Source organism: Procambarus clarkii, chromosome 7 (genome assembly GCF_040958095.1).
Source record: "Procambarus clarkii isolate CNS0578487 chromosome 7, FALCON_Pclarkii_2.0, whole genome shotgun sequence".
Taxonomy (NCBI): domain Eukaryota; kingdom Metazoa; phylum Arthropoda; class Malacostraca; order Decapoda; family Cambaridae; genus Procambarus; species Procambarus clarkii.
In genome coordinates, this window is record NC_091156.1 from 15,952,624 (window position 1) to 15,977,906 (window position 25,283).

Sequence of the window (25,283 nt, forward strand, 5' to 3'; positions counted from 1 at the left end):
GGTGTGGCAGGGCTGAGGGTTGAGGTGTGGCTGGACTGAGGGTTGAGGTGTGGCTGGGCTGAGGGTTGAGGTGTGGCTGGACTGAGGGTTGAGGTGTGGCTGGGCTGAGGGTTGAGGTGTGGCTGGACTGAGGGTTGAGGTGTGGCAGGGCTGAGGGTTGAGGTGTGGCTGGACTGAATGTTGAGGTGAGGCTGGACTGAGGGTTGAGGTGTGGCAGGGCTGAGGGTTGAGGTGAGGCAAGGCTGAGGGTTGAGGTGTGGCAAGGCTGAGGGTTGAGGTCAGGCAGGGCTGAGTGTTGAGGTGTGGCAGGGCTGAGGGTTGAGGTGAGGCAGGGCTGAGGGTTGAGGTGAGGCAGGGCTGAGGGTTGAGGTGTGGCAGGGCTGAGGGTTGAGGTGTGGCAGGACTGAGGGTTGAGGTGTGGTAGGGCTGAGGGTTGAGGTGGGGCTGGACTGAGGGTTGAGGTGTGGCAGGTCTGAGGGTTGAGGTGTGGCAGGGCTGAGGGTTGAGGTGTGGCTGGACTGAGGGTTGAGGTGTGGCAGGGCTGAGGGTTGAGGTGTGGCAGGGCTGAGGGTTGAGGTGTGGCAGGGCTGAGGGTTGAGGTGTGGCAGGACTGAGGGTTGAGGTGTGGCAGGGCTGAGGGTTGAGGTGTGGCAGGACTGAGGGTTGAGGTGTGGCAGGGCTGAGGGTTGAGGTGTGGCAGGGTTGAGGTCAGGCAGGGCTGAGGGTTGAGGGGAGGCAGGGCTGAGGGTTGACGTGTGGCAGGGCTGAGGGTTGAGGTGTGGCAGGGCTGAGGGTTGAGGTGTGGCAGGGCTGAGGGTTGAGGTGTGGCAGGGCTGAGAGTTGAGGTGTGGCAGGGCTGAGCGTTGCGGTGAGGCAGGGCTGAGGGTTGAGGTGTGGCAGGGCTGAGGGTTGAGGTGAGGCAGGAATGAGGGTTGAGGTGTGGCAGGGTTGAGGTGTGGCAGGGCTGAGGGTTGAGGTGAGGCAGGACTGAGGGTTGAGGTGTGGCAGGGTTGAGGGTTGAGGTGTGGCAGGGCTGAGGGTTGAGGTGTGGCAGGGCTGAGGGTTGAGGTGTGGCACGGCTGAGGGTTGAGGTGTGGCAGGGCTGAGGGTTGAGGTGTGGCAGGACTGAGGGTTGAGGTGTGGCAGGACAGAGGGTTGAGGTGTGGCAGGGCTGAGGGTTGAGGTGTGGCAGGACTGAGGGTTGAGGTGTGGCTGGGCTGAGGGTTGAGGTGTAGCTGGGCTGAGGGTTGAGGTGTGGCAGGGCTGAGGGTTGACGTGTGGCAGGGCTGAGGGTTGAGGTGTGGCAGGGCTGAGGTTTGAGGTGTGGCAGGACTGAGGGTTGAGGTGTGGCAGGACTGAGGGTTGAGGTGTGGCTGGGCTGAGGGTTGAGGTGTGGCAGGGCAGAGGGTTGCGGTGAGGCAGGGCTGAGGATTGAGGTGTGGCAGGGCTGAGGGTTGAGGTGAGGCAGGGCTGAGGGTTGAGGTGAGGCAGGGCTGAGGGTTGAGGTGTGGCAGGGCTGAGGGTTGAGGTGAGGCAGGGCTGAGGGTTGAGGTGTGGCAGGGCTGAGGGTTGAGGTGTGGCAGGGCTGAGGGTTGAGGTGTGGCTGGGCTGAGGGTTGAGGTGTGGCTGGGCTGAGGGTTGAGGTGTGGCTGGGCTGAGGGTTGAGGTGTGGCTGGGCTGAGGGTTGAGGTGTGGCAGGGCTGAGGGTTGAGGTGTGGCTGGGCTGAGGGTTGAGGTGTGGCAGGACTGAGGGTTGAGGTGTGGCAGGGCTGAGGGTTGAGGTGTGGCTGGGCTGAGGGTTGAGGTGTGGCTGGGCTGAGGGTTGAGGTGTGGCAGGGCTGAGGGTTGAGGTGTGGCTGGGCTGAGGGTTGAGGTGTGGCTGGCCTGAGGGTTGAGGTGTGGCAGGGCTGAGGGTTGAGGTGAGGCAGGGCTGAGGGTTGAGGTGTGGCAGGGTTGAGGTTAGGCAGGGCTGAGGGTTGAGGTGTGGCAGGGTTGAGGTGTGGCAGGGCTGAGGGTTGAGGTGAGGCAGGACTGAGGGTTGAGGTGTGGCAGGGTTGAGGGTTGAGGTGTGGCAGGGCTGAGGGTTGGGGTGTGGCAGGGCTGAGGGTTGAGGTAAGGCAGGGCTGAGGGTTGAGGTGAGGCAGGGCTGAGTGTTGAGGTGTGGCAGGGCTGAGGGTTGAGGTGTAGTAGGGCTGAGGGTTGAGGTGTGGCTGGGCTGAGGGTTGAGGTGTGGCAGGGCTGAGTGTTGAGGTGTGGCAGGGCTGAGGGTTGAGGTGTGGCAGGGCTGATGGTTGAGGTGTGGCTGGGCTGAGGGTTGAGGTGTGGCAGGGCTGAGGGTTGAGGTGTGGCAGGGCTGAGGGTTGAGGTGTGGCAGGGCTGAGGGTTGAGGAGTGGCAGGGCTGAGGGTTGAGGTGAGGCAGGGCTGAGGGTTAAGGTGTGGCAGGGCTGAGGGTTGAGGTGTGGCAGGGCTGAGGGCTGAGGTGAGGCAGGGTTGAGGTGAGGCAGAGCTGAGGGTTGAGGTGTGGCAGGGCTGAGTGTTGAGGTGAGGCAGGGCTGAGTGTTGAGGTGTGGCAGGGCTGAGGGTTGAGGTGAGGCAGGGCTGAGTGTTGAGGTGTGGCAGGGCTGAGGGTTGAGATGTGGCAGGGCTGAGGGTTGAGGTGTGGCAGGGCTGAGGGTTGAGGTGTGGCAGGGCTGAGGGTTGAGGTGTGGCAGGTCTGAGGGTTGAGGTGAGACAGGGCCGAGTGTTGAGGTGAGGCAGGGCTGAGTGTTGAGGTGTGGCAGGGCTGAGGGTTGAGGTGAGGCAGGGCTGAGGGTTGAGGTGAGGCAGGGCTGAGGGTTGAGGTGTGGCAGGGCTGAGGGTTGAGGTGTGGCAGGACTGAGGGTTGAGGTGTGGCAGGGCTGAGGGTTGAGGTGGGGCTGGACTGAGGGTTGAGGTGTGGCAGGTCTGAGGGTTGAGGTGTGGCAGGGCTGAGGGTTGAGGTGTGGCTGAACTGAGGGTTGAGGTGTGGCTGGGCTGAGGGTTGAGGTGTGGCTGGACTGAGGGTTGAGGTGTGGCTGGGCTGAGGGTTGAGGTGTGGCTGGACTGAGGGTTGAGGTGTGGCAGGGCTGAGGGTTGAGGTGTGGCTGGACTGAATGTTGAGGTGAGGCTGGACTGAGGGTTGAGGTGTGGCAGGGCTGAGGGTTGAGGTGAGGCAAGGCTGAGGGTTGAGGTGTGGCAAGGCTGAGGGTTGAGGTATGGCAGGGCTGAGTGTTGAGGTGTGGCAGGGCTGAGGGTTGAGGTGAGGCAGGGCTGAGGGTTGAGGTGAGGCAGGGCTGAGGGTTGAGGTGTGGCAGGGCTGAGGGTTGAGGTGTGGCAGGACTGAGGGTTGAGGTGTGGCAGGGCTGAGGGTTGAGGTGGGGCTGGACTGAGGGTTGAGGTGTGGCAGGTCTGAGGGTTGAGGTGTGGCAGGGCTGAGGGTTGAGGTGTGGCTGGACTGAGGGTTGAGGTGTGGCAGGGCTGAGGGTTGAGGTGTGGCAGGGCTGAGGGTTGAGGTGTGGCAGGGCTGAGGGTTGAGGTGTGGCAGGACTGAGGGTTGAGGTGTGGCAGGGCTGAGGGTTGAGGTGTGGCAGGACTGAGGGTTGAGGTGTGGCAGGGCTGAGGGTTGAGGTGTGGCAGGGTTGAGGTGAGGCAGGGCTGAGGGTTGAGGGGAGGCAGGGCTGAGGGTTGACGTGTGGCAGGGCTGAGGGTTGAGGTGTGGCAGGGCTGAGGGTTGAGGTGTGGCAGGGCTGAGGGTTGAGGTGTGGCAGGGCTGAGAGTTGAGGTGTGGCAGGGCTGAGCGTTGCGGTGAGGCAGGGCTGAGGGTTGAGGTGTGGCAGGGCTGAGGGTTGAGGTGAGGCAGGAATGAGGGTTGAGGTGTGGCAGGGTTGAGGTGTGGCAGGGCTGAGGGTTGAGGTGAGGCAGGACTGAGGGTTGAGGTGTGGCAGGGTTGAGGGTTGAGGTGTGGCAGGGCTGAGGGTTGAGGTGTGGCAGGGCTGAGGGTTGAGGTGTGGCACGGCTGAGGGTTGAGGTGTGGCAGGGCTGAGGGTTGAGGTGTGGCTGGGCTGAGGGTTGAGGTGTGGCTGGGCTGAGGGTTGAGGTGAGGCAGGGCTGAGGGTTTAGGTGTGGCAGGGCTGAGGGTTGAGGTGTGGCAGGGCTGAGGGTTGAGGTGTGGCTGGGCTGAGGGTTGAGGTGTGGCTGGGCTGAGGGGTGAGGTGAGGCAGGGCTGAAGGTTGAGGTGTGGCAGGGCTGAGGGTTGAGGTGTGGCTGGGCTGAGGGTTGAGGTGTGGCAGGACTGAGGGTTGAGGTGTGGCAGGGCTGAGGGTTGAGGTGTGGCTGGGCTGAGGGTTGAGGTGTGGCTGGGCTGAGGGTTGAGGTGTGGCAGGGCTGAGGGTTGAGGTGTGGCTGGGCTGAGGGTCGAGGTGTGGCTGGGCTGAGGGTTGCGGTGTGGCAGGGCTGAGGGTTGAGGTGTGGCAGGACTGAGGGTTGAGGTGTGGCAGGACTGAGGGTTGAGGTGTGGCAGGGCTGAGGGTTGAGGTGTGGCAGGACTGTGGGTTGAGGTGTAGCAGGGCTGAGGGTTGAGGTGTGGCAGGACTGAGGGTTGAGGTGAGGCAGGGCTGAGGGTTGAGGTGTGGCAGGGCTCAGGGTTGAGGTGTGGCTGGGCTGAGGGTTGAGGTGTGGCAGGGCTGAGGGTTGAGGTGTGGCAGGGATGACGGTTGAGGTGTGGCAGGGCTGAGGGTTGAGGTGTGGCAGGACTGAGGGTTGAGGTGTGGCAGGGCTGAGGGTTGAGGTGTGGCAGGGCTGAGGGTTGAGGTGTGGCAGGGCTGAGTGTTGAGGTGTGGCTGGGCTGAGGGTTGAGGTGAGGCAGGGCTGAGGGTTGAGGTGTGGCAGGGCTGAGGGTTGAGGTGTGGCAGGGCTGAGGGTTGAGGTGTGGCAGGGCTGAGGGTTGAGGTGTGGCAGGGCTGAGGGTTGAGGTGTGGCAGGACTGAGGGTTGAGGTGTGGCAGGGCTGAGGGTTGAGGTGTGGCAGGGCTGAGGGTTGAGGTGTGGCAGGGCTGAGTGTTGAGGTGAGGCTGGGCTGAGGGTTGAGGTGAGGCAGGGCTGAGGGTTGAGGTGTGGCAGGGCTGAGGGTTGAGGTGTGGCAGGGCTGAGGGTTGAGGTGTGGCTGGGCTGAGGGTTGAGGTGTGGCTGGGCTGAGGGTTGAGGTGAGGCAGGGCTGAGGGTTGAGGTGTGGCACTGCTGAGGGTTGAGGTGTGGCTGGGCTGAGGGTTGAGGTGTGGCAGGACTGAGGGTTGAGGTGTGGCAAGGCTGAGGGTTGAGGTGTGGCTGGGCTGAGGGTTGAGGTGTGGCTGGGCTGAGGGTTGAGGTGTGGCAGGGCTGAGGGTTGAGGTGCGGCTGGGCTGAGGGTTGAGGTGAGGCTGGCCTGAGGGTTGAGGTGTGGCAGGGCTGAGGGTTGAGGTGTGGCAGGGCTGAGGGTTGAGGTGTGGCAGGGCTGAGGGTTGAGGTGTGGCAGGACTGAGGGTTGAGGTGTGGCAGGACTGAGGGTTGAGGTGTGGCTGGGCTGAGGGTTGAGGTGTGGCAGGACTGAGGGTTGAGGTGTGGCAGGACTGAGGGTTGAGGTGTGACAGGGCTGAGGGTTGAGGTGAGGCAGGGCTGAGGGTTGAGGTGTGGCAGGGCTGAGGGTTGAGGTGTGGCAGGGCTGAGGGTTGAGGTGTGGCAGGGCTGAGGGTTGAGGTGTGGCAGAGCTGAGGGTTGAGGTGTGGCAGGGCTGAGGGTTGAGGTGTGGCAGGACTGAGGGTTGAGGTGTGGTAGGACTGAGGGTTGAGGTGTGGCTGGGCTGAGGGTTGAGGTGTGGCAGGACTGAGGGTTGAGGTGTGGCAGGACTGAGGGTTGAGGTGTGGCTGGGCTGAGGGTTGAGGTGTGGCAGGACTGAGGGTAGAGGTGTGGCAGGACTGAGGGTTGGGGTGTGGCAGGGCTGAGGGTTGAGGTGTGGCAGGACTGAGGATTGAGGTGTGGCAGGACTGAGGGTTGAGGTGAGGCAGGGCTGAGGGTTGAGGTGTGGCAGGGCTGAGGGTTGAGGTGAGGCAGGGCTGAGGGTTGAGGTGTGGCAGGACTGAGGGTTGAGGTGTGGCACGGCTGAGGGTTGAGGTGTGGCTGGGCTGAGGGTTGAGGTGTGGCTGGGCTGAGGGTTGAGGTGTGGCAGGGCTGAGAGTTGAGGTGTAGCAGGGCTGAGGGTTGAGGTGTGGCAGGGCTGAGGGTTGAGGTGTGGCAGGGCTGAGGGTTAAGGTGTGGCAGGACTGAGGGTTGAGGCGAGGCAGGGCTGAGGGTTGAGGTGTGGCAGGGCTGAGGGTTGACGTGAGGCAGGGCTGAGGGTTGAGGTGTGGCAGGACTGAGGGTTGAGGTGTGGCAGGACTGAGGGTTGAGGTGTGGCAGGACTGAGGGTTGAGGTGAGGCAGGGCTGAGGGTTGAGGTGTGGCAGGACTGAGGGTTGAGGTGTGGCAGGACTGAGGGTTGAGGTGTGGCACGGCTAAGGGTTGAGGTGTGGCAGGGCTGAGGGTTGAGGTGTGGCAGGGCTGAGGGTTGAGGTGTGGCAGGGCTGAGGTTTGAGGTGTGGCAGGACTGAGGGTTGAGGTGTGGCAGGACTGAGGGTTGAGGTGTGGCTGGGTTGAGGGTTGAGGTGTGGCAGGGCTGAGGGTTGCGGTGTGGCAGGGCTGAGGGTTGAGGTGTGGCAGGGCTGAGGTTTGAGGTGTGGCAGGACTGAGGGTTGAGGTGTGGCTGGGCTGAGGGTTGAGGTGTAGCTGGGCTGAGGGTTGAGGTGTGGCAGGGCTGAGGGTTGAGGTGTGGCTGGGCTGAGGGTTGAGGTGTGACAGGGCTGAGGTTTGAGGTGTGGCAGGACTGAGGGTTGAGGTGTGGCAGGACTGAGGGTTGAGGTGTGGCTGGGCTGAGGGTTGAGGTGTGGCAGGGCTGAGGGTTGCGGTGAGGCAGGGCTGAGGATTGAGGTGTGGCAGGGCTGAGGGTTGAGGTGAGGCAGGGCTGAGGATTGAGGTGTGGCAGGGCTGAGGGTTGAGGTGTGGCAGGGTTGAGGGTTGAGGTGAGGCAGGACTGAGGGTTGAGGTGTGGCAGGGTTGAGGTGTGGCAGGGCTGAGGGTTGAGGTGAGGCAGGACTGAGGGTTGAGGTGTGGCTGGGTTGAGGGTTGAGGTGTGGCAGGGCTGAGGGTTGAGGTGTGGCAGGGCTGAGGGTTGAGGTGTGACAGGGCTGAGGGTTGAGGTGTGGCAGGGCTGAGGGTTGAGGTGTGGCAGGGCTGAGGGTTGAGGTGAGGCAGGGCTGAGGGTTGAGGTGAGGCAGGGCTGAGTGTTGAGGTGTGGCAGGGCTGAGGGTTGAGGTGTAGCAGGGCTGAGGGTTGAGGTGTGGCTGGGCTGAGGGTTGAGGTGTGGCAGGGCTGAGTGTTGAGGTGTGGCAGGGCTGAGGGTTGAGGTGTGGCAGGGCTGATGGTTGAGGTGTGGGTGGGCTGAGGGTTGAGGTGTGGCAGGGCTGAGGGTTGAGGTGTGGCAGGGCTGAGGGTTGAGGTGTGGCAGGGCTGAGGGTTGAGGTGTGGCAGGGCTGAGGGTTGAGGTGAGGCAGGGCTGAGGGTTGAGGTGTGGCAGGGCTGAGGGTTGAGGTGTGGCAGGGCTGAGGGTTGAGGTGAGGCAGGGCTGAGTGTTGAGGTGTGGCAGGGCTGAGGGTTGAGGTGTAGCAGGGCTGAGGGTTGAGGTGTGGCTGGGCTGAGGGTTGAGGTGTGGCAGGGCTGAGTGTTGAGGTGTGGCAGGGCTGTGGGTTGAGGTGTGGCAGGGCTGATGGTTGAGGTGTGGCTGGGCTGAGGGTTGAGGTGTGGCAGGGCTGAGGGTTGAGGTGTGGCAGGGCTGAGGGTTGAGGTGTGGCAGGGCTGAGGGTTGAGGTGTGGCAGGGCTGAGGGTTGAGGTGAGGCAGGGCTGAGGGTTGAGGTGTGGCAGGGCTGAGGGTTGAGGTGAGGCAGGGCTGAGGGCTGAGGTGAGGCAGGGCTGAGGTGAGGCAGGGTTGAGGTGAGGCAGGGCTGAGGGTTAAGGTGTGGCAGGGCTGAGTGTTGAGGTAAGGCAGGGCTGAGTGTTGAGGTGTGGCAGGGCTGAGGGTTGAGGTAAGGCAGGGCTGAGTGTTGAGGTGTGGCAGGGCTGAGGGTTGAGATGTGGCAGGGCTGAGGGTTGAGGTGTGGCAGGGCTGAGGGTTGAGGTGTGGCAGGACTGAGGGTTGAGGTGAGGCAGGGCCGAGTGTTGAGGTGAGGCAGGGCTGAGTATTGAGGTGTGGCAGGGCTGAGGGTTGAGGTGAGGCAGGGCTGAGGGTTGAGGTGAGGCAGGGCTGAGGGTTGAGGTGTGGCAGGGCTGAGGGTTGAGGTGTGGCAGGACTGAGGGTTGAGGTGTGGCAGGGCTGAGGGTTGAGGTGGGGCTGGACTTGAGGGTTGAGGTGTGGCAGGTCTGAGGGTTGAGGTGTGGCAGGGCTGAGGGTTGAGGTGTGGCTGGACTGAGGGTTGAGGTGTGGCTGGGCTGAGGGTTTAGGTGTGGCTGGACTGAGGGTTGAGGTGTGGCTGGGCTGAGGGTTGAGGTGTGGCTGGACTGAGGGTTGAGGTGTGGCTGGGCTGAGAGTTGAGGTGTGGCTGGACTGAGGGTTGAGGTGTGGCTGGGCTGAGGGTTGAGGTGTGGCTGGACTGAGGGTTGAGGTGTGGCAGGGCTGAGGGTTGAGGTGTGGCTGGACTGAGGGTTGAGGTGAGGCTGGACTGAGGGTTGAGGTGTGGCAGGGCTGAGGGTTGAGGTGAGGCAAGGCTGAGGGTTGAGGTGTGGCAGGGCTGAGGGTTGAGGTGAGGCAAGGCTGAGGGTTGAGGTGTGGCTGGGCTGAGGGTTGAGGTGTGGCAGGACTGAGGGTTGAGGTGTGGCAGGGCTGAGGGTTGAGGTGTGGCAGGACTGAGGGTTGAGGTGTGGCAGGGCTGAGGGTTGAGGTGTGGCAGGGTTGAGGTGAGGCAGGGCTGAGGGTTGAGAGGAGGCAGGGCTGAGGGTTGAGGTGTGGCAGGGCTGAGGGTTGAGGTGTGGCAGGGCTGAGGGTTGAGGTGTGGCAGGGCTGAGAGTTGAGGTGTGGCAGGGCTGAGCGTTGAGGTGTGTGGCAGGGCTGAGCGTTGCGGTGAGGCAGGGCTGAGGATTCAGGTGTGGCAGGGCTGAGGGTTGAGGTGAGGCAGGGCTGAGGATTGAGGTGTGGCAGGGCTGAGGGTTGAGGTGTGGCAGGGCTGAGGGTTGAGGTGTGGCAGGGCTGAGGGTTGAGGTGAGGCAGGGCTGAGGGTTGAGGTGTGGCAGGGCTGAGGGTTGAGGTGAGGCAGGGCTGAGGGTTGAGGTGAGGCAGGGTTGAGGTGAGGCAGGGCTGAGGGTTGAGGTGTGGCAGGGCTGAGTGTTGAGGTGAGGTAGGGCTGAGTGTTGAGGTGTGGCAGGGCTGAGGGTTGAGGTGAGGCAGGGCTGAGGGTTGAGGTGAGGCAGGGCTGAGTGTTGAGGTGTGGCAGGGCTGAGGGTTGAGATGTGGCAGGGCTGAGGGTTGAGGTGTGGCAGGGCTGAGGGTTGAGGAGTGGCAGGGCTGAGGGTTGAGGTGTGGCAGGTCTGAGGGTTGAGGTGAGGCAGGGCCGAGTGTTGAGGTGAGGCAGGGCTGAGTGTTGAGGTGTGGCAGGGCTGAGGGTTGAGGTGAGGCAGGGCTGGGGGTTGAGGTGAGGCAGGGCTGAGGGTTGAGGTGTGGCAGGGCTGAGGGTTGAGGTGTGGCAGGACTGAGGGTTGAGGTGTGGCAGGGCTGAGGGTTGAGGTGGGGCTGTACTGAGGATTGAGGTGTGGCAGGTCTGAGGGTTGAGGTGTGGCAGGGCTGAGGGTTGAGGTGTGGCTGGACTGAGGGTTGAGGTGTGGCTGGGCTGAGGGTTGAGGTGTTGCTGGACTGAGGGATGAGGTGTGGCTGGGCTGAGGGTTGAGGTGTGGCTGGACTGAGGGTTGAGGTGTGGCTGGGCTGAGGGTTGAGGTGTGGCTGGACTGAGGGTTGAGGTGTGGCTGGGCTGAGGGTTGAGGTGTGGCTGGACTGAGGGTTGAGGTGAGGCTGGACTGAGGGTTGAGGTGTGGCAGGGCTGAGGGTTGAGGTGAGGCAAGGCTGAGGGTTGAGGTGTGGCTGAGCTGAGGGTTGAGGTGTGGCTGGACTGAGGGTTGAGGTGTGGCAGGGTTGAGGGTTGAGGTGTGGCAGGGCTGAGGGTTGAGGTGTGGCAGGGCTGAGGGTTGAGGTGTGGCAGGGCTGAGGGTTGAGGTGTGGCAGGACTGAGGGTTGAGGTGTGGCAGGGCTGAGGGTTGAGGTGTGGCAGGACTGAGGGTTGAGGTGTGGCAGGGCTGAGGGTTGAGGTGTGGCAGGGTTGAGGTGAGGCAGGGCTGCGGGTTGAGGTGAGGCAGGGCTGAGGGTTGAGGTGTGGCAGGGCTGAGGGTTGAGGTGTTGCAGGGCTGAGGGTTGAGGTGTGGCAGGGCTGAGGGTTGAGGTGTGGTAGGGCTGAGGGTTGAGGTGTTGCAGGGCTGAGGGTTGAGGTGTGGCAGGGCTGAGGGTTGAGGTGTGGTACTGCTGAGGGTTGAGGTGTTGCAGGGCTGAGGGTTGAGGTGTGACAGGGCTGAGGGTTGAGGTGTGGCTGGACTGAGGGTTGAGGTGTGGCAGGGCTGAGGGTTGAGGTGTGGCAGGGCTGAGGGTTGAGATGTGGCAGGGCTGAGGGTTGAGGTGTGGCAGGGCTGAGGGTTGAGATGTGGCAGGGCTGAGGGTTGAGGTGTGGCAGGGCTGAGGGTTGAGGTGTGGCAAGGCTGAGGGTTGAGGTGTGGCTGGACTGAGGGTGTAGGTGAGGCAGAGCCGAGTGTTGAGGTGAGGCAGGGCTGAGTGTTGAGGTGTGGCAGGGCTGAGGGTTGAGGTGAGGCAGGGCTGGGGGTTGAGGTGAGGCAGGGCTGAGGGTTGAGGTGTGGCAGGGCTGAGGGTTGAGGTGTGGCAGGACTGAGGGTTGAGGTGTGGCAGGGCTGAGGGTTGAGGTGGGGCTGGACTGAGGATTGAGGTGTGGCAGGTCTGAGGGTTGAGGTGTGGCAGGGCTGAGGGTTGAGGTGTGGCTGGACTGAGGGTTGAGGTGTGGCTGGGCTGAGGGTTGAGGTGTGGCTGGACTGAGGGATGAGGTGTGGCTGGGCTGAGGGTTGAGGTGTGGCTGGACTGAGGGTTGAGGTGTGGCTGGGCTGAGGGTTGAGGTGTGGCTAGACTGAGGGTTGAGGTGTGGCTGGGCTGAGGGTTGAGGTGTGGCTGGACTGAGGGTTGAGGTGAGGCTGGACTGAGGGTTGAGGTGTGGCAGGGCTGAGGGTTGAGGTGAGGCAAGGCTGAGGGTTGAGGTGTGGCAGGGCTGAGGGTTGAGGTGAGGCAAGGCTGAGGGATGAGGTGTGGCTGGGCTGAGGGTTGAGGTGTGGCTGGACTGAGGGTTGAGGTGTGGCAGGGTTGAAGCTTGAGGTGTGGCAGGGCTGAGGGTTGAGGTGTGGCAGGGCTGAGGGTTGAGGTGTGGCAGGGCTGAGGGTTGAGGTGTGGCAGGGCTGAGGGTTGAGGTGTGGCAGGACTGAGGGTTGAGGTGTGGCAGGGCTGAGGGTTGAGGTGTGGCAGGGCTGAGGGTTGAGGTGTGGCAGGACTGAGGGTTGAGGTGTGGCAGGGCTGAGGGTTGAGGTGTGGCAGGGTTGAGGTGAGGCAGGGCTGAGGGTTGAGGTGAGGCAGGGCTGAGGGTTGAGGTGTGGCAGGGCTGAGGGTTGAGGTGTTGCAGGGCTGAGGGTTGAGGTGTGGCAGGGCTGAGGGTTGAGGTGTGGCAGGGATGAGGGTTGAGGTGTAGTAGGGCTGAGGGTTGAGGTGTTGCAGGGCTGAGGGTTGAGGTGTGGCAGGGCTGAGGGTTGAGGTGTGGCTGGACTGAGGGTTGAGGTGTGGCAGGGCTGAGGGTTGAGGTGTGGCAGGGCTGAGGGTTGAGGTGTGGCAGGGCTGAGGGTTGAGGTGTCGCTGGACTGAGGGTTGAGGTGAGGCAGGGCTGAGGGTTGAGGTGTGACAGGGCTGAGGGTTGAGGTGTGGCAGGGCTGAGGGTTGAGGTGTGGCTGGACTGAGGGTATGACCCCAGACCTGTCTGGTGTAGGCATATTGCAGTCAATATTTGGTCTCCATCATATCGTGCAGTTTGTTCAGGAAGTAAATCCATTTTTATGATGGAAAACTAAAAGAAATAAAGATGTCTTTTGAAACTCCTATTATTTGTTCCTGGATCATTACCGTCAATTGTTGTTGATCTGGAGGCTATAAAAGCGATCGCGCCCACAGATATTTACGGTCATTACAACTTGGCGTAATATGTGATCTTAGCAACTGTTGTTGTTGGTATTGTATTCAGATTCAAAGAGTGAAACAAATCGTGGAGCAGAGGTGAGCGGAGTCTCCTTCTGACTGACTGGACCCGAGTTCCATTCCCTCACTGGCAGAGTAGTTCCAGCACTCTGGACGGCTGAGTGAGGGCCTGACGGGCGAGTGAACAGCGCTCGGGATTCGTAGTCCTATAGTTCCGTGTTCGATCCCCGGCGGAGGGGAACACATATGGTAAGAGTTTTTTTTCCCCTAAGGCCCCTGTTCACCTAGTCTAACTTACCATGACTAGTAGAGCAGTCATGACCGGTACACCAGTACTCCCACACCTGACCTTCATGACTGGTACACCAGTACTCCCACACCTGACCTTCATGACCGGTACACCAGTACTCCCACACCTGACCTTCATGACCGGTACACCAGTACTCCCACACCTGACCTTCATGACCGGTACACCAGTACTCCCACACCTGACCTTCATGACTGGTACACCAGTACTCCCACACCTGACCTTCATGACCGGTACACCAGTACTCCCACACCTGACCTTCATGACTTGTACACCAGTACTCCCACACCTGACCTTCATGACCGGTACACCAGTACTCCCACACCTGACCTTCATGACTGGTACACCAGTACTCCCACACCTGACCTTCATGACCGGTACACCAGTACTCCCACACCTGACCTTCATGACTGGTACACCAGTACTCCCACACCTGACCTTCATGACCGGTACACCAGTACTCCCACACCTGACCTTCATGACCGGTACACCAGTACTCCCACACCTGACCTTCATGACCGGTACACCAGTACTCCCACACCTGACCTTCATGACTGGTACACCAGTACTCCCACACCTGACCTTCATGACCGGTACACCAGTACTCCCACACCTGACCTTCATGACCGGTACACCAGTACTCCCACACCTGACCTTCATGACCGGTACACCAGTACTCCCACACCTGACCTTCATGACTTGTACACCAGTACTCCCACACCTGACCTTCATGACTTGTACACAAGTACTCCCACACCTGACCTTCATGACTTGTACACCAGTACTCCCACACCTGACCTTCATGACTGGTACACCAGTACTCCCACACCTGACCTTCATGACCGGTACACCAGTACTCCCACACCTGACCTTCATGACCGGTACACCAGTACTCCCACACCTGACCTTCATGACCGGTACACCAGTACTCCCACACCTGACCTTCATGACTTGTACACCAGTACTCCCACACCTGACCTTCATGACTTGTACACAAGTACTCCCACACCTGACCTTCATGACCGGTACACCAGTACTCCCACACCTGACCTTCATGACCGGTACAACAGTACTCCCACACCTGACCTTCATGACCGGTACACCAGTACTCCCACACCTGACCTTCATGACCGGTACACCAGTACTCCCACACCTGACCTTCATGACCGGTACACCAGTACTCCCACACCTGACCTTCATGACTTGTACACCAGTACTCCCACACCTGACCTTCATGACTTGTACACAAGTACTCCCACACCTGACCTTCATGACTTGAACACCAGTACTCTCACACCTGACCTTCATGACTTGTACACCAGTACTCCCACACCTGACCTTCATGACTTGTACACCAGTACTCCCACACCTGACCTTCATGACTTGTACACCAGTACTCCCACACCTGACCTTCATGACTTGTACACCAGTACTCCCACACCTGACTGGTACACCAGTACTCCCACACCTGACCGGTACACCAGTACTCCCACACCTGACCGGTACACCAGTACTCCCACACCTGATCGGTACACCAGTACTCCCACACCTGACCGGTACACCAGTACTCCCATGCCTGACTGGTACACCAGTACTCCCACACCTGACCGGTACACCAGTACTCCCACACCTGACCTTCATGAGGTAGAGTAGCTGGCCATGACCTTAAAGTAACATTAATAAAGCCGTTGACCTCAGCCGGGGTCTTCACCACAATATATAAACCACAAACTAACAAACATAAACACGGAAGTCGTTAAAAAAACGAAAATGTTAAAACTTTGAAAAAGTCAAGTCATTAAAAGAACAAATAAACATAAATTGTTTTAAAACAGGTCTCCACCCTGAAATTTTTTTAACCATTTATCTTTTAATTGTTTTCATAATGTGTGGCGCACTGACGGCAGTGAGTTGTCAGCACTACCTCAGCCACCACCAGAACTACCTCAGCCACCACCAGAACTACCTCAGCCACCACCAGAACTACCTCAGCCACCACCAGAACCACCTCAGCCACCACCAAAACTACCTCAGCCACCACCAGAACTACCTCAGCCGCCACCAGAACTACCTCAGCCACCACCAGAACTACCTCAGCCACCACTAGAACTACCTCAGCCACCACCAGAACTACCTCAGCCACCACCAGAACTACCTCAGCCACCACCAGAACTACCTCAGCCACCACCAGAACTACCTCAGCCACCACTAGAACTACCTCAGCCACCACCAGAACTACCTCAGCCACCACCAGAACTACCTTAGCCACCACCAGAACTACCTCAGCCACCACCAGAACTACCTCAGCCACCACCAGAACTACCTCAGCCACCACCAGAACTACCTCAGCCACCACTAGAACTATCTCAGTCACCATTAGAACTATCTCGGTCACCACTAGAACTACCTCAGCCACCACCAGAACTACCTCAGCCACCACCAGAACTACCTCAGCCACCACCAGAACTACCTTCCGTACATTTTCAAGAGGAAACTAGATTTATTCCTCCAAGGAGTGCGGGACCAACCGGGCTGTGGTGGGTATGTGGGCCTGCGGGCCGCTCCAAGCAACAGCCTGGTGGACCAAACTCTCACAAGTCGAGCCTGGCCTCGGGCCGGGCTTGGGGAGTAGAAGAACTCCCAGAACCCCATCAACCAGGTATCAACCAGGTAACCTCAGCCACCACCAGAACTACCTCAGCCACCACTAGAACTATCTCAGTCACCACCAGAACTACCTCAGCCACCACCAGAACTACCTCAGCCACCACCAGAACTACCTCAGCCACCACCAGAACTACCGCAGTCACCACTAGAACTATCTCAGTAACCATTAGAACTATCTCAGTCACCACTAGAACTACCGCAGTCACCACTAGAACTATCTCAGCCACCACTAGAACTACCTCAGTCACCACTAGAACTACCTCAGTCACCACCAGAACTTCCTCAGCCACCACCAGAACTACCTCAGCCACCACCAGAACTACCTCAGCCACCACTAGAACTACCTCAGTCACCACCAGAACTACCTCAGCCACCACCAGAACTACCTCAGCCACCACTAGAACTACCTCAGCCACCACTAGAACTACCTCAGTCACCACTAGAACTACCTCAGCCACCACTAGAACTACCTCAGCCACCACCAGAACTACCTCAGTCACCACTAGAACTACCACAGCCACCACCAGAACTACCTCGGCCACCACCAGAACTACCTCAGCCACCACTAGAACTACCACAGCCACCACCAGAACTACCTCAGCCACCACCAGAACTACCTCAGCCACCACCAGAACTACCTCAGCCACCACCAGAACTACCTCAGCCACCACCAGAACTACCTCAGCCACCACCAGAACTACCGCAGTCACCACTAGAACTATCTCAGTCACCATTAGAACTATCTCAGTCACCACTAGAACTACCGCAGTCATCACTAGAACTATCTCAGCCACCACTAGAACTACCTCAGTCACCACCAGAACTACCTCAGTCACCACCAGAACTACCCCAGCCACCACTAGAACTACCTCAGTCACCACCAGAACTACCTCAGCCACCACCAGAACTACCTCAGCCACCACCAGAACTACCTCAGCCACCACTAGAACTACCTCAGTCACCACCAGAACTACCTCAGCCACCACCAGAACTACCTCAGCCACCACTAGAACTACCTCAGCCACCACTAGAACTACCTCAGTCACCACTAGAACTACCTCAGCCACCATTAGAACTACCTCAGCCACCACCAGAACTACCTCAGTCACCACTAGAACTACCACAGCCACCACCAGAACTACCTCGGCCACCACCAGAACTACCTCAGCCACCACTAGAACTACCACAGCCACCACCAGAACTACCTCAGCCACCACCAGAACTACCTCAGCCACCACCAGAACTACCTCAGCCACCACCAGAACTACCTCAGCCACCACCAGAACTACCTCAGCCACCACTAGAACTACCTCAGCCACCACCAGAACTACCTCAGCCACCACTAGAACTACCGCAGTCATAACTAGAACTACCTCAGTCACCACTAGAACTACCTCAGTCATAACTAGAACTACCTCAGTCACCACCAGAACTACCTCAGCCTCCACCAGAACTACCACAACCACCCCTAGAACTACCTCAGCCTCCACCAGAACTACCTCAGCCACCACCAGAACTACCACAGTCACCACTAGAACTACCTCAGTCACCACTAGAACTACCTCAGTCATAACTAGAACTACCTCAGTCACCACTAGAACTACCTCAGCCATTACCAGAACTACCTCAGCCACCACTAGGACTACCTCAGTCACCACCAGAACTACCTCAGCCACTACTAGAACCACCTCAGTCACCACTAGAACTACCTCAGTCACCACTAGAACTACCTCAACCACCACTAGAACTACCTCAGTCACCACCAGCACTACCTCAGTCACCACCAGAATTACCTCAGCCACCACCAGAACTACCTTAGCCACCACTAGAACTACCCTAGCCACCACTAGAACTACCTCAATCACCACTAGAACTACCTCAGCCACGACCAGAACTACCTCAGCCACCAGTAGAACTACCTCAGTCATAACTAGAACTACCTCAGTCACCACTAGAACTACCTCAGCCACCACTAGAACTACCTCAGCCACCATACGAACTACCACAACCACCACTAGAACTACCTCAGCCACCACTTGAACTACCTCATCAACCACTAGAACTACCTCAGTCACCACTAAAACTACCACAACCACCACCAGAATTACCTCAGCCACCACCAGAACTACCTCAGCCACCACTAGAACTACCTCAGCCACCACTAGAACTACCTCAGTCACCACTAGAACTACCTCAGCCACCACTAGAACTACCTCAGCCACCACTAGAACTACCTCAGTCACCACTAGAACTACCTCAGTCACCACTAGAACTACCTCAACCACCACTAGAACTACCTCAGTCACCACCAGCACTACCTCAGTCACCACCAGAATTACCTCAGCCACCACCAGAACTACCTTAGCCACCACTAGAACTACCTCAGTCACCACTAGAACTACCTCAGTCACCACTAGAACTACCTCAGCCACCACAAGAACTACCTCAGGCACCACTAGAACTACCTCAGTCACCACTAGAACTACCTCAGTCACCACTAGAACTACCTCAGCCACCACTAGAACTACCTCATCCACCACTAGAACTACCTCAGTCACCACCAGAACTACCTCAGTCACCACCAGAATTACCTCAGCCACCACCAGAACTACCTTAGCCACCACTAGAACTACCTCAGTCACCACTAGAACTACCTCAGTCACCACTAGAACTACCTCAGCCACCACTAGAACTACCTCAACCACCACTAGAACTACCTCAGTCACCACCAGAACTACCTCAGTCACCACCAGAATTACCTCAGCCACCACCAGAACTACCTTAGCCACCACTAGAACTACCTCAGTCACCACTAGAACTACCTCAGCCTCTGAAACGCAATCATCTGCTAACTCCTTGTTGTGTATCCAAATTAATAACTTTTAAAAATCCTCAGGTGTTTGTGTTGTTTGTTTCGTGATTGTTGATATGCCTTTTGCCACTTTAGCGCTCATAATGTCCTTTTTCCTTAGCAATTACAGTGCATATCGTCAACATAGATTTGTTGTACTGCCTTGCTTGTTCAACAACCCGAGTACCATTTTCATGCTTAAGTATGATCTCTTGTTTTTCCTCTATGGTCATCCTCGCATGTGTTTTCTTAGGTTGAACCTTACCATTGACTTTCATGGGACCCATGGCATGATGTATAATAATTTCTTTTATGTTCAAAACTAAAATGCAGAAAAACACTGAAATTCTTTACAAAGAATTAAAGAATCGTCACTAAGAGGGAGACACAGGTAAACTGAAGCACGGACGACTGTGCCAGCAGGAACCACGCTCTAGGTCGCCCATTCGTGTATCAACAAACTAGTATCTCGAGGTGCAGGCGATGAGTCACAATAACGTGGCTAAAGTATGTTGACCAGACCACACACTAGAAGGTGAAGGGACGACGACGTTTCGGTCCGTCCTGGACCATTCTCAAGTCGATTGTCACAATCGACTTCAGAATGGTCCAGGACGGACCGAAACGTCGTCGTCCCTTCACCTTCTAGTGTGTGGTCTGGTCAACATAGTATCTCGAGGCAAAGCTCGTAACTCGATTCAAATTTTATGAAAAAATCGGGCTTGTAACACGAAAAATTCATAAAGAGTGGCATTCTTAAGATAAGGTGTCACTGTACTTATTTATATATAGCATTGTATATAGTATAATAACAGCAAAAGGAGTAAGTTGGGAGGAGCCATTTTGGTGAGGGAGGGAGCATCAGCTAACTGTGTGGCGACCTATGGTGTTGTCTGAACTCACCATACCAACTTAGTGGTTTGCTATGGTGAACAAAACATGTAGATACTTATATATAATGTGTGTGTGTATGGTGTAATAATAGCACAAAGAGTATGGTGGGAAGAAGAATGTTGGCGAGTGAGGTACTGGTGGAGGGGTTTGCTGGCTGGTGTGTAGTGGCCACTCTTGTAGTTTGGACTCACCATACCAACTTCGTAGTTCATTATGATGAACAAAACATGCTGATATATATATATAACGTATATATAGGGTAATAACAGCAAAACCATTTATTTATTGTTTTATGAACATAATAACTGAATCATTAATTAATGCACATCATACCTTTGGGTGTAGGGATGGTTCACACATTATATAAATATATCACACTACACACTATTGAATAATATTACTATAAAAAAATCAGCGTTGAATGTAATGAAATGCCATTTTCTGGGTGACTCCTGGAGGCTCCCCAGAGCTATCTGGGCTGATAAGGATGTCCTAACTTTTGGCATCAGTCGATGTGGGTGAAGTTCTAGGCCTACTAGGGACCACGCCTCAGAGAGGCACGAGGAGCAATGGCCCATAAAAATGCACATGTGATTGTGGAGTATTCTATATCTGCCATTGACTGGGACAGGCACCCAGAAAGGTAAGCGCCCCAAAACAAGCCACTATTCTGGTGAAAATTTACAAAAATAGACAAACGAGTAGACAGAACTCCTAAAATAAAAACGAGCAAACAATCATGACATCACACGAGCCTCGCCGCATGTGTGTGTAGCTCCCCTCTCCCCAGGACGGGGAAGGAGGGAGGCCCAGACCTCCACACTGGCGATTTACATCCCAGTTCTGAGGCTGGATATCAAAATACGCGAAAACCGCCGATCGGAAGAAGGGAGAGCTGCCAGAGAGCCTCAGGGACTCATCCAGAAAATGACGTTTCATTACATTCAATGCTGGTTTTCTGGGGGGAGCCCCTACGGCTCCCCAGAGCTACTTCACCAAAGACGGAAAGAAAGGGGACTTACCTGGGAGGCGGTCGGTGTTCTCATCTCAACTCGAAGTCGAGACAACTGACTGCAACCACTGACCCAAAGTGATGCAGGCCCGACTAGGCCCAGGAACATTCACGAGGTAGCGTGCAGCCAGGACCCTGTTCGACCGCTAAAAACCCTGTGCCCGAATGTCAACCTAAGACATTTTACCGAAGATTGCAGCAAGAGCAGCAAACTTACGAATGTCATGGGCAAGGGGATAGACCGCAGGCTGGCTAGACTTAATAACCCTGTGGACGACCTGAGAGACCCGCACCCGCGAACAGGGAAGAAGGGAAACCGGATCAACTCATAGCTCGTCCCCGGACACCGTGGCGTGCAAATAACGGCGGAGAGCCGCAATCGGACACAACACATGATGCACCCCCAGCCTGACCAATCAAGCATCAACAACCTAAGTACCCCTCCGGAAAGCAGCAGTCACATTCTTCGCCAGAAAAGAAGGAGACTGCTGCAACCTAACAAAGCTATCCCCACGACCAAGAGAGCCGAAACCCCTACGCCGGAGAAGAGCATGAAGCTCTGCAACCTGACCCCCAGAGGCCAATGCCAACAGGAAGAGAGCCTTAGGAAAACAATCCTGAACCAAAAGGGCAACAACAAACCAAGGAGAAGAGAGGTAGAAGAGCATGCTGTCCAAAGACCAGGACGGCTCAGGTGGCGTGTGAGCAGGCCGGAGGTGAAACAATGCACGAGACAGCTTGCGAAATGGTGCAGAATTGACATCTATACCGAAAGCAAGCCGCAGCGGCTCCCTCAGCGCCGCACAACACGAGGCGACAGTATTGGGCATAAGATGACGGTCCTGGAACAACCACGAGAAAAAAACAACACCACCTGAACCGAAAACGAAGTACAGCGATGAAGAGTCAAAAAGAAACGGAAGGACCTCCAGGAAACTTCATACTGCCGCCGAGACGAAACACGCAGGTGGGACACCATCAAGGAAGCCACCTGATCACTATATAGTGTGAAGAAGTATGAAGTTTTTGGAATTTTTGTGAATTTAAAGAAATATTTTTAATTTTTTATCCTTATTCGTGTCGTGATATTCTAGTATTACAACCGTCAACTTTAACTGAAAGTCTGGATGGGTCTCCTGAGGAAGGACTTGCTTAGCTAACACACTCAGTGTAGTAAGCCGCTCATTCCTCACTCTGGGACCATAGAAGAACAATTGACTAGGCGCGAGCAAACGCAGAGACCTCAAAAGTTTGAAATCCCCTTTACTTAGGCCGTTGATCTTCGTCATTCGCTGGTGTGAATCTAACGAGTAGGTCATGGACTCTCACAACGTAATTTATGATGTATGGAGTTTGAATTCAGCTCTAATCTCAGAGGCAGTCTCAAATGAATAGCAATAGTAACAGAACATATGTAAATCAATAAAATGTGTGGGGTGTAACGAAAAGAGTGTTCAACATAACACAGCTTATTTAACAAATACTAACTCCTACAACAACGAAAAAAATATCAATGACGTTACTCGAAATCCTTCTTATGACGCTTTCACTAACAGTTAGACACCAGCCCCGAGTCCTGCAAAATGAACTAACTTGAACATTGAGTGATCACAGAGGAGTCAATCAAGCAAAACATACTAATCTATAATCACAATGCAACAAGAACCAGGTAGGTTAGGAGACATGCCTCCAATGACCTCCTCTCAGTACTCTATGCTTCTTGCAGCCCTCTCCTGCAATGGCGGTTGTAATGCAATCAAACTAGTAGCCTATCAATGATATGACAATGACTAATGGGGTTACTGGCAACTCCAGCAACCCTCCTCAGTTAAATTCTTACGTTAACACTCTGTCCCTCGGACGATCAACAATCAATAACTAATTGATTACGTTAATATCAAGGTAACATCTTGGCTTAATCTTGGCTCCCACAAACAAATCAAACTGTCACTAGTAACTCAGAATTACACAAACACTCTACCTGTCGAGCATTCAGTGAGTAATCCCCATTAATCCCTGTACCCCAGACAGTTGATTAATCCCAGTACGAGTTACGTTATCGGTTACTATCGCCCCTCGATAGTTTACTATAATCACAATGTCCAAAGTGCTAAGAGAATGGCAATCACCCTCGACTACCCTCGAGCAATTAATTACTATCCCAAAGATCAATAATTAATCAATACACAAATACATCACCTTTCACACTGGCTCAGCAATTATAACATCAGTGGTATGAACTCCGTCTGGGCCTTCCATACCCTGACAAATTCAGGTGACTAGTACACGATCCCACGAACCGATAATTACTCACCACGTCTACATTACTTTACAATGACGTTACTCTCCCAAGAGTCAATCAAATTACATGTCCACTGACAGATATTAAATAACCGACGTTAGATTAATGAAACAATGGAGCCTTCGTGTGAGTCGATCAACCCTGATCAAAGTTAATTACCTTGACTTCTTGGAACCCATTAATTACCTGTCCAACTGCTGAACGAGGGGAAAGAGGTACAGGAACCCCCACCTCGACCAATCCTGCCGGAAGGCGTCGATCCCAACGGCCTCGTGGTCGGGGAAGGGCGCCACATATACCGGGAGACCATGCCAACGCAAAGAGGTCCACCTCTGGGAGCCCGAAAGTCCGGCAGAGACAATTGAACGAGTCGGTGTCGACCTGGGGGGAGCCCCGGTTCGTTCTCACTGTCCACGGAGTGGACAGTGAGAACGGAGTGTCCACGGAGCCCACGGAGTCCACTGTCCACGGAGTGGACAGTGGGAACAAACCTGGACAGGCTTTCCGCCAAGACGTTGGACACTCCCCGGACATGAACGGTCACCATGCCAACCAGGCACAGCTGGGACCAATGGCAGCACCTGGCTCCAAAACTGGCACCTGTGGCCCACCGCGACAAGCGGAACAGTAGACTCTAGCATGACCCTTCCGGGAAGACCTCACAAGGGACCCCCGGAGAACCAACATGTCTGACATCGGGCGGCAGTTGGAAAAAGCTGCTTGCATAAATTGCTCGACCGTAGAGGCTGCAAACAACAGAGGACAAAAGGGTGAAGACAATCTAAGAGCCAGGACCCAAGTGGATTCCAAGGAGAAAGTGAGCACCACCTGTCAACACATGAGACATGCAGCAAAAAAACGCGACAGTGCATCCTGCAGGATCGCCGCAAACAGCTTCAAAAGAGCAGCCAAGACCAAGGCACCAAACTTAGGAACGGCCCCAAGCGCCTCAACATTCTCTGCAAGCCAATCCAAACACAGCTCCAGGAGGGAAAAGAAACGCAGGACGGAAGCCAATGAGCCCCACGCGCACAAGTCCTCATCCACAAGTGCAGCCAATAGGGAAGGAACCTGCATGTGAAGCTTAACAGCGCCCACATCCCGCAGAAGGGCCGGAGCAAAAGGCACTCATTAAGGTGTTCAAAGTCGCCCCAAGGTAAACCTGGACCACAGTCAATGCCTCTAGCCACTCAAGCATGTGGGTGCGACAGAAGGTATCCCAAGCATCCAGCGAGCGCCGAGGTCAGTCAGTAAGCCAGGATGACTCTGGAAGCTCATAATGAACCCAGTATGGAGACGAAGTTCCAAACCTGAAAGAAGAAGGATCCATTGTAGAGGCATACTCTGGGTCGCGCAGGAGATAAACCGCAATGACCACTCGCACCTCAGTAGGCGAGACGCGGGAAGCCGAAAACCTCTGGAAGGAAGGAACCAAAGGACCCGCATGGACAAGGAGCCGAACCCAAAACCAACTCGTATGCAGAAGGGGGAAAAGAAAACCCCACTTTTTGTAACAGTAAGCCCCGCTCAGAGGGTTGGAAAACCCAGGCGGGATCCAACGGGGCCCAAGGTCCCCCAAGTAAGCTCCTCCCCAACCCCGGAAGCCCTGGCCTGGCATCAGGCCCTGGGGGCGAGTCGACCTCCAAGGCCCCAGCCTCACAAGAAAAGCCTGGGCGGCCGAAAAAGCAGGAAGAGAATGGGCCGACTGGTCAGATTCTGGAGCTACAGCTGGAGGAACAGACTCGAATGCCTTCGTCGCCACCCCGGAAGGGGCAAACCCCAAAACCGCCCGAGATTCAGAAACCTCTAAACCATGCCCCGACTCCAAAGCCCTCAGAAGCTTAGGAGCCAGAAGCAGGGTGGGGGGGGGGGGGGCCGAATGAACCATAGCAGGAAAAGAACTAGGGGGCGCGAACGGAACCAAAGTCAAAGCGACCAACACCTCTAAGTCCAGGGGTCACATCCATCAGACCCGAGTACCCCCACGGGGTTTCCCAGGGCCCTTAGACTGGGTCTGCTAAGGGTAATCCCAGGCAGGGTACTGCTAACCGGCGCCCAAGCTACCAATCAACACTGCTAAAGCTGAACCCCCAGGACGTGTCCACTCACAAGGGCGAAGCAGGGGGGGGGGGGTACAACAATCAAAAGCACACCCTACTATAAACGGGAAAAGGAACACCAAGGCAGACCCCCCCCCCCCACCAGGCTAAAAACAAAAATTCAAATTCAAAATTCAGCAAAAAGAAAAGAAAAACCTTGCAAGAGGATAGCCAATCCAGAGGGAACAGAGCCGGCCGCTGTTATAGGTGAAAACTAGCTGCGCAATACCCCGTGCCCCCACCAGTGCAATAACTACCACTTACCCCAAGGTAAACAAGGAAGGAAACCCTCCCAAAACACTCGGGGCAGTCATTCGCCAAGCAACAAAATTCCAACAGAGGTAGACCCAAGGTGACTTGTGGAAAGGGGCCCCCTAGGTCGGTACTTACAGGGCACCAAGATAAGGTGACCCTAAGCACATGCACCCCGAGTACCTTGGAAAATTACTTCCAGCTTGCACGCCACCGTAAGAGCAGTACTAAAACAGGGGACAGCACAGAACACGAGTCCGGAGCTGGAGCCACACGACTTCGCCGTATCCCATCAGCCAAAGAACTGGGGTGTGGATCGCCAGCGTGGGTGTCTTGGGCTTCCCCTTCCCCCCTCCCAGGAAGGGTGGAGCAGCACCAACATGTGACGCGGCTCGTGTGACGTTATGCTTGTTTGCTCATTTTGAGCATTTTTGTTTGCTCATTTGCTCATTGAACTCCCCATTTTCATTTGAGAAGTTCTGTC

General features: G+C 56.3%; 2 protein-coding genes across 2 annotated transcripts in view; one reads left to right on the forward strand and one right to left on the reverse strand.

The window, feature by feature from the left end:
* The window catches only part of LOC138356891 (uncharacterized), a 418,031-nt gene that overhangs the window by 198,805 nt on the left and 193,943 nt on the right, over positions 1-25,283 (reverse strand). The gene's annotated exons all lie outside the window — the stretch shown is intronic.
* LOC138357780 (basic salivary proline-rich protein 3-like) lies at positions 23,645-24,293 on the forward strand. Its single transcript, XM_069314836.1, has 2 exons — positions 23,645-23,698; positions 23,841-24,293. The coding sequence occupies exons 1-2, from the start codon at positions 23,645-23,647 to the stop codon at positions 24,291-24,293; spliced, it is 507 nt and encodes a 168-aa protein (XP_069170937.1).

Bases quoted from the DNA above. Each gene is read 5' to 3' on its own strand.
- LOC138357780 (XM_069314836.1), top strand. From the start codon at position 23,645: ATGTGGGTGCGACAGAAGGTATCCCAAGCATCCAGCGAGCGCCGAGGT. The intron at 23,699-23,840 runs GTAAGCCAGGAT...GCACCTCAGTAG, and splicing joins GCGAGCGCCGAGGTCAGTCA to GCGAGACGCGGGAAGCCGAA.